Source organism: Copadichromis virginalis, linkage group LG17, assembly GCF_057382275.1.
Source record: "Copadichromis virginalis isolate Kocher_CV1m ecotype Utaka linkage group LG17, C_Virginalis_male_GT1.1, whole genome shotgun sequence".
Classification (NCBI taxonomy): Eukaryota; Metazoa; Chordata; class Actinopteri; order Cichliformes; family Cichlidae; genus Copadichromis; species Copadichromis virginalis.
In genome coordinates, this window is record NC_140634.1 from 826,644 (window position 1) to 842,050 (window position 15,407).

Sequence of the window (15,407 nt, forward strand, 5' to 3'; positions counted from 1 at the left end):
AAGGTAAGCAGACCTTTTATTTCTGCTATATTGAACATTATAAAAATACTTAGTGTCCAAACTCCTAGTAATTCATAACCAAAATTGTCTGGCTTACTTAAGGCTTGTTGAGAATCAGACAAGTGAATAAGAAATAAGTGAATAAGAGATAAGTGAATAAGAAATAAGTGAATAAGTGAATAAAGATAAGAGTGAACTGAGGTCTGACCACGGTTGCAGCCGACGGGTTGCTCTCCGGTGTCGGATACATACCTCAGTGCAGGTCTGGGACCTTGAAAGGGTTTATTAGTAACGCCTTTCTAAACAAATTAAAAGGTTAAAGGCCTTGAGAATATTTTTTAGTAATATTCTCTAAACTACAGAAGGGTTAGGAAGGCCCAGAGGACTTTATTAGAAAAGATCCTCTAAAACTTAAAAAGGAGAAGTACTGGTTGGAGTCCAAAGGAGGGGTCCCTTTGATCAATAGGAGAAAACGGATCTCTTCTTAAAACCCCGATGATTTTAGTGTTTTAAATGTTTTGATGTTCTGTTTGATATTGGACACACATAAATACACGCTGAATGCTTGCTGTGGAACACTGGGCAGGACAGTTTGGTTCTCCGTTGTTCACAGATTACACAATTAAAGGAACTAGGTTCCTCTTTTGGTTAAAATAATACACCACACATAGAATTTTTTTACACATTTATTACATACATAAGGAGGGTAATGAGTGACTGCAGGTAATGTATGAAGTGTGAATGAGACGTGTGAACAAGGTGACAACCAACTAGCACCCCTATCAGGAAGCTCTAGGCAAGGTTACCCGCCAGACTCCGGTTTGGTAGAAGCTTGGTAACACCTGAAGGGATATTTCAGTGCTGACTCACCTTTAAAGCAGCGCCCCAGCTGTTAGTGCCTAACAGAGGCAGAAACCCAGCTGGCCCAAATTCTCCTTTAAAATCAATAAAAGAACACTCCTCCATTGACAGTAAAATGGATGGAGAATTAGATCGAGAAACTAATGATGATGGTTGGGGTCCCGGTGTTATTCTTAGCACATTGGGAGAACAATTAACATGTGTTGAGACAGTCATCAACTCCACACACCAGCCTAAAGAAGCAAAAAAGCAGAAAGAGTCATTGAGGAAAACAGCTGAAAGGTTAATGAAAGAAAAGGGAAAGGACGAGGGGAGTAGTGGTAACTGGGGAATAATTTGGCAGAATAAGGCTATGCAGGCAAAAGAGAAAGAGGAAGAAGCCAACTCAGCAGCAGCAGGTGCAGGTGTGATGAGCGGGGTGAGACACAGAAAGGAAGCAGATAAGCACGCAGGCCGCAAAGCTAAATTTAATCACTGGGTGTGTTTATGGGAAACTGCAAAACCACACATGAAGAAAAATAGGTCTCAGCCACCTCCCTATTCTGCCTCAACTCCTCCCCCAGCAGGCATATATCCGGTACTTAATATCTCTGGTGGAATAATGACTATTGGAGAAGAACCGCCCGTAGCTCCAACTCCCATAGATACCAAGCATTTTTGCCCAGGAAGCTCCTCTCTGTCGGCGACATCCTCAGCTAGTAGTAGAGCCCCCTCTTCTATGTCCCATTGTTTTGGAACCGGATCTGAGGACCTAACTGACCCCCCTGCGAGCGCGCCATTTGCGGTTCGAATGAACAGACAGGAACCCACTGAACAACAATTAACTGATCAAGAAGCAGCATTACGCAGCTGCTTAAATGAACATAGGTCAGTGGTCCAGGTGAATAATCGTGTTGCGTCAGCCCCTCTTTCCCGGTCCAACCCCTTTGCCAGCACTCCTGTCGCTGTTAAAGGAGATCTGACCGCTACTGCAAAAACTGAGCCTGGCACTTCACCAAATGTCACAGTTACCATGTCTTTGGTGGGCCGTCAGGATCCGGAAACACAGATGAGTTTAGCCCACGTTTTTGCTGACACTGCTACCCCACCAGGCGGGGAAGAAACTGAGGATACTGATGATGAACTCAGTGACCTTAACAATACACCCCCCTCTACCCCTCCCAGTTTAGGATATCAGACTAGATCTAAGGGCCCTGTGCCTCAGCCTCCAGGCATATTTCCCCTGGTCCAGACTAAAGCGCAACGTAGACCAGTGTATCAACCTTATTCATTCGGAGATGTCCAGGCCCTAGTGGACAAACTCCCTGACATAACGGAGGGTGGGAATGCCTGGTTGGCTGGTTTGGATAAATACACAGCTGGACAGGACCTCGCACTGGGAGATTTTAGAGCTATTATAACTAGGTGCACATCCCGATCTCAGGCAGCGGACCTGGAACAAAATGCGGGTACTACCATGCATGAGAACGAGGTGCCACTAATGCAGGCCTTGAGGTTTATTGGACCGGCCCTGCGCAAACAATTCCCACCCAAAAATCAAGGCACCTTACAGAAATTTAAATGGGAGGGAAAGCAAAATCCCACCCATTATCTAAATCAGGCTGTTGAAGACTGGGTGAACCATACAGGTCATCACCCCAGTAGGACTTGTTCACAGAGCATGTGGTTTAGAAGGGCGGTGCTGAGGGGCATTCCGGAGTCAGTAAGCCAGAAAATGGAGGATAATCCTGATTTGCAGGACTGTGACTTTGCAATCTGGAAGAAACATTTGATTTTTAATCTTAACAAAGTGCAGATTAAGTCTGATGATAAAGCGGAGAGCGTCGAAGATTTACAGTTGCAACTGTTGAAGGTTCAGCTGCAGAAAGCTAAAAACGACCTGGGTGGAAAAGGTGACAAGCCTAAAAAGCAGCTTGTGGCCGCTGCGGCTCCCCCTCCTGGTCCAGTTGCCCCTGATTTGTATCCGAACCCATGGCCAACTGATCCACAGCCCCCCCAGTATGGTGCTTATCACTCCCCGGCCCCTTATGGGCAGAGAGGTTCCCCATTTGGAGGAAACAGAGGTGGTTTCAGGGGAAGGGGTCAGATGGGAGGTGGTAGGGGAGGCCAGACGTATGTTTGTTTCCGGTGTGGACAACCTGGACACTGGGCTAAAGCGTGCCCTTTGAACCCGGCTGCTGGAAGAGGCAGGGGAGCCCGTGGTGGGCCCTATCAGCATCCTGGCCACAGAGGTGGACCTCGTGGTGCTGTTGGAGTGCCCCCGGCCCCACAGATGCCTGTGATGGGGTGGGAGTACTACGAGGGTGGTCCCCAGCTATAGGACACCCCACAGACTGCCCAGGACGGTGAAGGGACAACGGCGGACCCTATGCTGTCCATAACTGTAGATAGAAGAAGAAGCAGCTTTTTAGTGGACACTGGAGCTACGTACTCCACCATTAAGGATGTTGCTCGTGAAAGACTTACTGACAGAGTGATTACAGTGGTGGGCATATCTGGGGAACCTAAAACTCTGCCTTACACCGTGCCCCTCCCCACAACGGTTGGAGATCAGACCTTGTTACACAGCTATGTTTGTTCAAAACAGGCGCCTGTGAATTTACTGGGAAGAGACTTGTTGATTAAATTAGGAGCCACAATACTCTGCTCTTCACAAGGCCTAACTGTGACTCTCCCTACTGGGGTTGTACTTCCCTGCTCTGATGGGCCAGAGGGAGGTGGTCAGTTTCTGCTGCAACCCTCCTCCTGTTTGGCGGACTCTGCTGACATCTACTGGGCATTATTGGAAGTTGAAACACCTGCTGAACCAGGAGTTTGGACTGCTTTTCAGCAATGGCGGCCGTGGCTCTCACTCCTACATCCTTATGTCCCTCCCCCTGACCCACCTCATGTTACACTGTTTTATGACAGGCATGACACCACCTGGTACCAGCACATGTTCCAAAAGCAGTGTGAGGGGCGGGCTTGGTCTCTGAACATGTCGTGCATTTTTGCGGCACCGGAGGGAGTGGCAGCAGCGGTTACTTTTACAACAGATCAATTACAGTGGTACATGATGTCTGATGAGGCAGCTCCCCATGTGTCACTGGCCTTACATCCTGGACACCAGGCTAAGGAGCTGGGTGGAATGGTTAAACGTTCCCTTGCGGCCACTGACTGGACACCTACAAAACTCCCACAGGTTTTGTTTTCTCCATCTACCAAGACATACCAAATTTTAAATGATTGCTTTAATTCCTCAACACTGCAACATGGAGTGGTCAGCGGGTCACATGGAAGAGAACACACAGACCACTGTGATGCTGCGCCTTTACTCGACTCTCTTCCAGATTGTTTGTGGTCCCTTGGACCCACAGATGTAGGTTTAGTTGATGTGGAGCCAGTCTCTTTTCAACTGTCATCTGCTACCCCTTTGTGGCAGCCTCAGTACCCACACAGACCGGAGGCTGAGGCTGGGATTGCAGAAACAATTTCTGGTTTGGTCACTGCCGGTGTCTTGGAGCCCTCCTGCTCTAAGTGGAACACGCCCATCCTACCCGTTGAGAAAAAAGGCACGGGGAAGTTCAGAATGGCACATGATTTGAGAAGGATTAATGCCTTACTTGGCACTCCTACTTTGCCTGTGCCTAATCCTTATGTTGCCTTGACCAACCTCCCACCATCTCATGCCTGGTTCACCTGCATTGACTTGGCTAATGCCTTTTTCTGCCTCCCACTTCGTGAGTCACTGCGTGACATTTTCTCATTTACATTTAGAGGCCGACAATGGCGTTACACTCGCTTACCACAGGGATTTGCCCTCTCCCCAGGACTGTTTAATCAGTGTTTGAAAGAACTTTTACAAACCAGCCCACTACCATCTGACTGTATGTTAATACAATATGTGGATGACCTTTTGCTGTCTGCCCCCACGGCTGACATCTGTTTGGAGGCCACCAGAGTGGTACTTCACCACCTGGCCAACACAGGTTTTAAAGTGAGCAAAAACAAACTACAGATTGCAAGAAAACAGGTTTCTTTTCTAGGCCGCATGGTCTCACAGTCCGGTATTTCCTTGTCCCCAGAACACAGGAACTCCATTTTGCACCATCCAAAACCTCTAACTGTAAAAGACATGTTGTCATTTTTGGGCCTGACTGGTTACAGCAGGACCTATGTCCCAGACTATGTTGGCCTTACTTCCCCTTTGCGCGTTTTGGTAAATGAACAAGGCATGAGAAACCTCTCTGCTCCCCTCTCATGGACTACAGAAACAGAACAGGCGTTTATAAAGTTAAAACAACAGCTTTCTGTCGCCTCTGACCTTGCTGTGCCAGATTATGCTTTGCCTTTTCATCTTGATGTTTCTGGAACTGGAACCCATATCAATGGTATCCTGTTCCAGAAAAAAGGGGGAGAGAGAAAAGTGTTGACATATGTAAGCGTAATGCTTGACAACACTGAAAAACGCCACCCACCGTGCACACAACACGTTTCTGGACTTGCAAAAATCATTCAGAAAACAGCACACATAGTGATGAACCACCCACTAAAAATTTTGACATCACACAGTGTGGTGGCCTACGTCTCCTCACAGGCCTTCACACTCACTTCACTCAGGCAGAGACGCCTCAGTACCATTTTGGAAGCACCACACATCACCTACTCACATGAAGGCATAAACATGGCTGATCACATGGGATCAGGGGAACCACATATGTGTGAAGAGGTTGTGCAGGTACAGGAGAAAATCAGGCCAGATTTGCAGGCAGAACCTCTAATGGATGCAGAAAAAGATTGGTTCACAGATGGATGTTGTTTCAGAACTGAAAGTGGAACGTTGAAGGCTGCATGGGCAATAGTGGAACAGACAGACATGAGATGGAAAACAGTGAAAGCAGAGCAGTTGACAGGACAACAGTCTGCACAGAGAGCTGAACTGAGAGCGGTGATTGAAGCCTTAAGGATGGGAAAGGGACAGAAAGTGAATATATACAGTGATTCAGCTTATGCTGTGGGAGCAGTGCATGTGGAGCTCAAGCAGTGGCTAAGAGCTGGTTTTTTGACAGCCAGCGGAAAGCCTATTAAACATGAGATAGAAATGAGGGAATTAGCGGAAGCACTGTTGTTACCTGTTAAGGTGGCAGTGGTAAAATGCAAAGGACACAGTGCCGGATTGGACTTAGTGGCATTAGGTAACAAACAGGCCGACTTAGTAGCTAAGCAGACAGCTGGTTACTTACCCTCCCTGATTATGGTAATAGACCCAGAAGCCACACCCCCTCCAGAAAGACCACCCATACAACTAGGCCTAGCCACAATCAGAGAGTTACAGGACAAAGCCAGCCCCCAGGAAAAATCATTATGGGTAACAAGAGGGGCCACAAACACAGATGTTTGGCGTGGCCCAGATGGAAGGCCCATTCTACCGCCAGGGGTCAGACAGACAGCAATGGAAGAGGCACATGGAGTGGGGCATGTGGGACCTGCACAAATGATGAGGAACTTAGCCGCCTGGTGGCACCCTTATCTAAAAGACATGACAAAATACATGGTTAAAACCTGTAAGGAGTGCAACCAATTTGGAATCAAGCCCGCCTTCAAGCCAATAGCAGGGTACTTCCCCATCCCACTTTGCCCAGGGAAAGAAATAATCATTGATTACACAGACATGGTGGACAGAGTAGGTAGTTACAGGTACCTGCTGGTGGCTGTGGATGCATTTTCAGGTTGGCCAGAAGCCTGGCCGACAGCAAGTGAAAACAGTAGAACTGTGGTGAAGTGTCTGATTAATCATTATATACCACAGCATGGGTTTCCCGAGGTCATAAGGTCGGACAATGGTTCACATTTCAGGAACCACGATCTGCAGAGGGTTGAAGCCGCATTAGGTTTGAAACATAAGTTTGGCTCAGTTTACCACCCCCAATCCCAGGGGAAAGTGGAAAGGATGAATCAAACTCTAAAAACTAAATTGGCTAAAATCTGTGCACAGACCAAATTAGATTGGGTTAAGGCATTGCCTCTTGCATTAATGTCCATAAGATGCTCAGTAAATCAAACCTCTGGTTACACTCCATTTGAGTTGGAGCATGGCAGGCCTTTTCCTGGCCCCTCCTCTCGCCTGTTAATGTCGGATGAAGCTGATTCAGACCTCGATCCGAGGACATATTATAACATGCTCCGCAGTTTTGTTGCCCAGTATTCCTCACAGGTCGCTGAAAGAAACCAGCAAGAGCTGAAAGAGGCGGCTACACCTGGAATGGACTACGTCCTCCTGAAAGTCACAAAGAGAAAGTGGGCTGAGCCTCGCTGGACAGGCCCTTACCGCATAACAGAGCGGACCTCCCACGCTGTCAGGCTCGAAGGGAAAGGTGACACCTGGTTTCATTACACACAGTGCGCTGCTGCCACCGAACCAGGAAGAACCTTGAGAGAGGTGCAGAAGGACCTGTCAGAAGGAGCTGCAACAGCATCACCAACCACTTGAGGGAGCCAAAACTCAACCTACAAGCCGGCTGGTTACAAAAGGGGGTGTTCTTCATACTGAACTAAACATTTTTATTTTTCTATTTTTAACATCTTTTATGACTTTGCTTTTATATTGGCTTGAGTTTTTAAGATTTACATTTTACATTGCAATAGTTTTAACCGCTGAAAGCTCATTTAAAGTTGTGTCACTGATACTTTTTGTTGCTCTTTAACTCCTAGAACACGCCCTTGGCGAGGTGGGGGGAACTGGACCACCTTTCTGTGCCCCATCATCCTCTATTAGAAGACATCCAAGCTAAGTAAACATGTCTTGGCCCTTTCCCCCTGAAATGACAGGCAGGCAAAGATGTTGCGTCTTTGTTTGCTTCCTGGCCCTGGGTCTCATTCCCATTGGCATAATCCTGATCTGTGAAGGGCCCCCGACACTTCTGACACCTTCAAGTTCAAAAGCTTCGCCCCCTTCTGACAGTCCCAATCTGACAAATGTAGCCCCTAGGGTCTTGCCCACCACTTCCTCTCCAGTTTTGCCCACGCCCGATCCATTTAGAAAGAAACGAGCCGACCTACGGCTAGGGCTGATTTGTGGTGGTGGTGTGGCAATAACAAGTTATATGATGGTTTCCCTCGGGATGCGTCAGGTCTTTGCGCTCTCATAACTCTTATTTTACCTGTTTTAGTCACTCCAGTAGATCTCTCTATAGAAGTACACGAAGTTGGCCTCCCATCCTCCTCTGAACGCCGCTCTAAACGTTCTCTAATCCCAGGTTCAGCTCATAATCCAACCTATATTGATGCTGTAGGTATACCCCGTGGGGTCCCCGATGAATATAAACTGCGAGACCAGGTTAAAGCAGGATGGGCCTCGATACTTTGGATGGTTGAAATAAATGCGAATGTAGACAGAATTAACTACATTCACTTTAATGTGCAACTGCTGGCTAATTACACTCGAGATGGTTTTGAAGCTGTGCATGCACAGTTATCTGCCACTTCCCTAATGGCTTTCCAAAACAGGGTCGCAACGGATTTTCTCCTCGCAGAAAGAGGCGGAGTCTGCAGCCTTTTTGGTCAGGAGTGCTGTACCTATATCCCCAATAACACAGCTCCTGATGGTTCCCTCACTAAAGCTATTACTGGTCTCACAGCTCTTACTGTTAAAATGAAGGAACACTCGGGCGTTGATACTGCCATGTGGGACTCTTGGCTTAACATGTTTGGCAAATATAAGGCCCTTGTAGCTTCCATCCTAGTTTCCATCTCAGTTTTTGTTGCTATCCTAGTCACCTGCGGTTGCTGTTGTATTCCATGCATTCGATCCCTCTTCCAGAGACTGATTGTTACAGCTCTCACTCCTGAGGATAAGGATCTCGCCCGGCAGATGCCTTTATTGGCTAGTCAACTTCCCACCTCCTCGCCAACGGATGATGAAAACTCTGATCGTGAGGGTGACGAACATTATCGTCTTTCTCTTGTTTAAATGCTTCTAGAATGGTTGTTTCTCTGTGGTGTTTTGTATTAGGCTTGTTATTAATTGTTTCCCTCACCCACTTCCTCTTGAAGGATATATCTGGTTGAACTGTGTCTGGTCGGGTTGTGAGGGTTAAGCGATGTTCTCAGGGTCTCCGGACTTAAGCCTGAGCGAATGTGTACTCCCACCACTGGATATAAATTGTTTTTTTCCACACCCCTTCCTCACGTTTTACCATATTCACTTTTGAATGTCCTTAGCAGTTACCGTTCTGGGTTTATTTTACGGTTGATTTATTCTTTCACATTTTCACGTTTATATCTCTCATTATTATAGTATACTCTGTACTCTCCACATTTTTATCATTACTTATGCTTTTTGGTTGCTGGGTTACAGGAACTGTTAATTTTGTGTCACTACCCTGGTTGCACTGACTCGTTGTATCCTTGGGTGCAGGACAGCTGTTACTGCTTTCGTCGGGAACCGAGACTGCTTGCAGCCGACCCCTGGGCAGGGTGGTGCCTGGACTCTTTTCTCCTCATCTGCAATGACAGATAACGACAAATGATAAGACCCGAGGAGTTTTTCGAGCCAGGCTTCGACACGTCTCTGTGTTCCTTTGAATGTTACTTATTTTTGTGTGTTGACCCATTTAAGATGGGTCAAAAGGGGGATTTGAAGAAAATATAATCTGATCAAACATTATTCAGCTTTAAATATTGTTCAGCTTTAAAGTTACTGTGCAACTGTGTAATAAAAATGTGCTCACGACTTTGGCCTTGAGAGCGATAAGAAGCGATCGCCTCATCCTGCAGGTGCAAGATATCTGCAAGCGAAGAGACTAGAACACCCAAGGCCGATTTCCTTTTATGGAGTTGTTTTTCTGCTAATGCAGCACTTTCCTCACAAACCCCCTCCTGTAAGTTTTAGAGAATATATACCCATCCTCACAGCAAATCTTGGGAATCTCCTGATGTGAGCTGTGTTGAGAGGTTGTCTCTGTCTCAATAAAAGTTCACTGATTCCCCATCTGCCGCAGGTGTCCGGTTGTCTTCATTCTCCGCCAGCCTGGTTAAGTCAATTCCTCCTTAACATCTAAAAGAACCTATTTAATGAAGGAAGACGGGTTCACTTTGTGTTTAATATTATTCTATTGCTGTTGTTGTTTTTTTTATATCCTTCAGTAGTAACAGGTAAATGAAAATGTTTTTGAATTATTTGAATATATATGAGTGCTTGTGTATAAATACACAAACACATATGCTTTCAATTGTGTAATTTAAGTGTCTAGGTAGCTCTGTTTTGGAAGTTCAGTTAACGCTAGAAATGTGTTTTGGAATTTTTACGTCCTTTTTGGAGTTTGTACGTGCTTTGTCTGTAGGGGCCACCGCATATATTATATATAAACATATATAAATAAAAAGGCCCTGGGGACTTTTTGTGGCTTTCTTTTTCCGGTTACAAGCCATTTGCACTGTGTTGAATGGAATATAGCCAAATTTTACAAAAAAAAAGTTTGGTATAATTTTATTTCAAAATTTAAGTCTGACTTCCTTAAATTAGCTTCAGTGGCTAAGCTAATAATGCACATCCTCTTAAGGCCCTAGTGGCCCATTTGTGCCCCATTGAAACCCATTATAAACGCTATTTTTCACTGCCCAATCATTACCATCAAGTTAAATGTCATCTTTTCACTTTCACTGTGACTTTGAAGCAGGGGTCTTAGAATTGTAATTCTTTTTTATTTGTCCACCAGGTGGCGCCCTTGTTTCACATTTGACACCTGCTGGAAAATACAACATTTACAGCTGGAAAATCCCACATTTACCACAGTGTCTTTATGCTCAAATGATGAGTTTGGGTCACTATCAATGTGGGTGTGTCTTAAAATAAAATAAAGGAGTGTGTGTCTAACCTCAGAATCAAAGAGTGTGTGTCTAATTTCAAACGTTTTTTCTCCTTTTGAAGTCCACACTGCAATGCAAACAAATCAAATATAAAACTAATACCAAAGCCAAATTAGACTTGTTTTGTCTGCAAGCTCAGGTTGTTTATGCAGCTGCACTAAAGCCGTGGTTATAAGAATGAGCAGTAGCGCGGGAGTAGTCTTTTTCACAATGGCAAGACGGTACAACACGGAGGAAGCGTTGCAAATGATCCTGGACCCTGAGTGCGAGGATAGCGCCTCATCATCCACCGAGGATTCGGGGGATGACGCGGAGATTTCTTCGGAGGAGGAAACGGAGGAGCTGGAGTCCGGTTCCGACTCATATGGATCAGAGTCTGAAAATGAGAGCGGAGAGATGGAGGAAGAATCAGCAGGGTGGATTTCCAAAAATGGAACAAAGTGTTCTCCGACAAACGCTGAGACGCTCCGCTACGTTCCAGCGGCCACGGGACACACCGGACCTACTTTTCATGCCACCGCCGGGATCAGTGACCCACAATCCAGTTTTTCTCTTTTTGTCACCGATGAAATTATCCTGCATATCGTCTCAATGACCAATATCCAGGGGAGACGTACTATCGCTGACTGGAAAGATGTGGACAGCGATGAACTGCATGCGTATGTGGGGCTACTAATTCTGGCTGGTGTTTACCGTTCCCGAAACGAATCAACACTCAGTCTCTGGAGTGAGAAATCCGGCCGGGTGGGTTTCGGGCTACCATGTCCGAGAAAAGGCTTCGCTACATCAGCAGCGCTCTCCGATTCGATGACAAACTTCCGAGACCAAGACACCGTGATGACAAACTGGGTCCATTTCGCAAAATCTGGGATATGTGGACCCATCGCCTCCAGATGATGTTCTGCCCAAACAGGGAAATTTGTGTGGATGAACAACTTATTCCTTTCAAAGGGAGGTGTGCCTTCAGGCAGTATGTGCCCAAAAAGCCAGCAAAGTATGGTCTGAAGGTATGGGCGGTCTGCGACGTAGAGACGTCTTATGCCTGGAGACTGCAGCTCTACACGGGCAAAGCAGTCGGTGGGAGCGAGATCAACCAGGGGATGCGAGTGGTTCTGGAGCTGACAGAGGGGCTCCAGGGACACAGCGTCACGTGTGACAATTTTTTTACTTCCTTCCCTCTGTCAGAGGAGCTGCTCAGGCGAAAAAATACCCTGGTTGGCACCATTAGGAAGAACAAGCCCGAGCTTCCGCCACAACTGCTGCAGACAAGGGGGAGAGGAGTGTTTTCCGTCTTTGCTTTCACTACAACGCACACGGCCGTGTCATACGTCCCCCGCTGCGGCAGAAATGTCCTCCTGTTGAGCTCCAAACACCGCACTCCAGGAGTATGCGACGACCCGAAGAGAAAGCCCCACATAATAAAGGATTATAACAAATCTAAGGGAGGTGTGGACAAACTCGATCAGGTAGGTGTCATTACGCATCAGTTGCGCACGAATTTATTCATTCTTGCTCATATATTCTTGTGTAAAATATACGTAGGTTTAATGTTTTTTGTGTGTGTGTGTGTTTTGTTTTTTTATTAGGCTGTTGCCACCTACACCTGTAGAAGGCGAACGAGGCGGTGGCCGTTAGCCCTTTTCCACCACCTGATCGACATTTCGCTCTATAATGGTTACGTCCTGTGGACCGCGGTTGACCCAGCCTGGCAGCAAACCAAAGCTTACAGAAGGAGGCTCTACATCGAGGAGGTTGGAGAAACCTTAGTTCAACCGCATATTGCCAAGAGAGAGCGACTTCCCCGCTCTTCCCATTTGTGAAAAATGCGCAGGGTGCTGCTGCTGCTGCTGCAGGTCCCTCTCCAGGCCCCTCTGCAGCCATCAAATCTAAGGTGAGGAAGCGATGTGACCTTTGCGCAGGAAAAAGGAGGGTCGTTACCACCTGCTGCAAATGTGGGAAGGCCACATGCAAGGACCACAGCCTGACCATCTGCAGCAACTGCTCCACCTGAGCAGGACTGCCCCCCCCCCAGCCCCCATCTCTCACTCTTTATCTCTTTCTCATATCTCTCATACCTTTCCCCATTCCAAACAGTATATGTTCATTGTTCTAAAGTTCTAAAAATAAATGTTTTGTGGTTCAAAGTGATCTTGTATTTTTATTTTCATATATTTTTTATTTTAGAACACAACAAGGTAATAGTATTTAGTGGTAATAAGCAATAAGTAAATAATAAGTGCTAATAAGCAGTTAACATAATCAAAAAGTGAAAACATGATCACCATTATATTACATTTACTGTGCTCCTAGAAAAAATAGTAATTGATCAGAATGAATGTTGGTGCCAATCTTTGGTCCATCTAAAGGCCTAATTATAATAACAAACGAATATTACTTCAAATGTTTTTTATGGAAAATATTTAGTTTCTTTGTTTTTTGGGGCTAAAAAAACAGTGCGCTCATGTAATAAAACTGTGATTTAGAGGGTTAAAACAACGAAAATATAATTAAAAATTTATATGAATATTTCAGGGAGAAGTAGTTTTAAAAGACTGACCAATTTAAAGTGGAAAAAAATATGAATATATAATATTTTTATTGCACTTTTTGGGGCGTGGCCGTTTTGGTCCCTTAGAGCCTTTAAAGGGTGCATTTTTTTAGGGCCTAACAACCGAAAGAGCCGGAAATTCTATCACTAGTAAACTGCCATTAAACAAAACAGAAGAAGAAGAAAACCCCTGCACATGCACGGTACGGATCGGGTAGACCCGATTTGTACGGTCCGACTTTGCACATGCGCAGTAAGGATCGGGAGTCCTGATCCGTAACTATCTTTTTATTTTTCGTTTTTGTCTACATTATATTGAAATGTTTCATTATTGGAAACATTTTAAGACATATTTATTATTCTTAAAATCTTAACAGATACTCTGACCTGTAACTATTGTAAAATGCTTCGAGTGGAAGCAGTGGCCTTTTGGCAGAGGTGGGACCAAGTCATTGTTTTGCAAGTCTCAAGTAAGTCTCAAGTCTTTATCCTCAAGTCTCAAGTCAAGTCTCAAGTAATGTCAGGCAAGTCAGTCGAGTCTCAAGTCACTGGTGTAAAAGTCCAAGTCAAGTCACAAGTCTGAAACTTTGAATTTCAAGTCCTTTCGAGTCTTTAAAAAAAAAAAAACGAAAAAAGAATGTTGCAGTTATGCTAAATGTAAATATTAGACCATGTAATTTTAAAATCTGTGTTTTTCTCAACACATGACAAAATAGTGAACTTAGAAAATATACACAAATTGTGAAATTGCACCTCTTTAAAATGCAGCTCAATTAAACCTAGCTCCAAGAATAATTTTCACCGACAGTTCTGAGATAAGCTGCATGTTATTCTTGGATGCGGTTGTAGGACCAGCTTTAAAATCGCATGACAAAAATATCATACACATTAAAAAAAACTGCATCACCAACGTAGCCTGGACAACATTTGCTAGTTAGATGAAGTCAGCTATCTCATCTTAGCATATTTATATGCATATTTATAATCATACGGTTCTTGGAGTGAGTGCACACACTCATGAAGTTTAGTAACTTCAGGTCACTGCAACAAGCCCAGGTACAGTTTACCGACGGATGGGTGCAGGACCTTGAAATGCACCGTGTAGAACGAAAGACCATCGTACGTATCATAAGTTTACCAGTCTCACAAATCGTCTTCATAAATACACATTCGTTAACCGTTTATTAATAGGACCTTTGAGCTCAACGGTAATTAATTAGTAGTGGAAATCATTTCTGGTAGCATCACAGAAATGTAGCAGTGACAATAATATTGTATGCTGTAATCGTACTGGGCAATTAGTGATACAAAAAACCTGTTTTATCCTGTGAATAAAAGTATATGTTTTTGTTAATGTACCATAATAACAGAAGCGAAACGCAATATTGTGTCAGGACAATTCACTATTTATGCACAATAAATAAAGGAGCATAGCGCGACCATTTCTGTTCAGCGCCAGACTTGCTTGTAACCTATATCACTAATTATGTAATGAAAATGACGCATTAACTACAACAGCAGACTGACCTTCGTGTAAATGCTTGGAGCAGCCTAACATGTGAACTGGAGGGTTCTGGGACGTTATATTTGATCTTTGAATGGCTGCAATCCAGACCATCCGTCGCGTCTTTGTTACTTCGGAAACATGGCTCGAACAATTTCTCTTCAACGACGTAATCCGATAACAACCGATCTCTTTACCCGTCGGCTTCCCGTGGCTGTCATGCGACCGGCTATTGCAGTTAATAATACAACAGCTTCTTGACATTTTTGTGTTTCTTTTTATCGCTGTGTGACTGATTTTAATTGAAAGCCTGCGTGCGCTAGTACCTCTTGCCACGAGTTCCCAGAATCCTTTGCGGTTTTACCCATGAATGACGTCACATTTTCAATCTCTATATAATATGCGTGTTAAATTTTATATTTGGGGTGAAATATCAAGTCTTTTCAAGTAAACCGGTTCAAGTCCAATTCAAGTCCCAAGTCATTGGTGTAAAAGTCCAAGTCAAGTCACAAGTCTTACAACATTTTTTCAAGTCAAGTCTAAAGTCATAAAATTAATGACTCGAGTCTGACTCGAGTCCAAGTCATGTGACTCGAGTCCACACCTCTGCCTTTTGGACATGCGGGGTACGGATCGGGTTTCTGATAG

The 15,407-nt window shown here is 44.9% G+C and overlaps 1 protein-coding gene across 1 annotated transcript; it reads left to right on the top strand.

The window, feature by feature from the left end:
• On the top strand, positions 1-4,396 carry LOC146688684 (uncharacterized). The gene has a single exon (XM_085436155.1). The coding sequence runs from the start codon at positions 977-979 to the stop codon at positions 3,179-3,181; it is 2,205 nt and encodes a 734-aa protein (XP_085292281.1). The 5' UTR covers positions 1-976; the 3' UTR covers positions 3,182-4,396.
• Positions 4,397-15,407: the final 11,011 nt, after the last annotated feature.

Excerpts from the sequence above, each read along its gene's own strand:
- LOC146688684 (XM_085436155.1), top strand. The coding sequence starts at position 977 with ATGGATGGAGAATTAGATCGAGAAACTAATGATGATGGTTGGGGTCCC.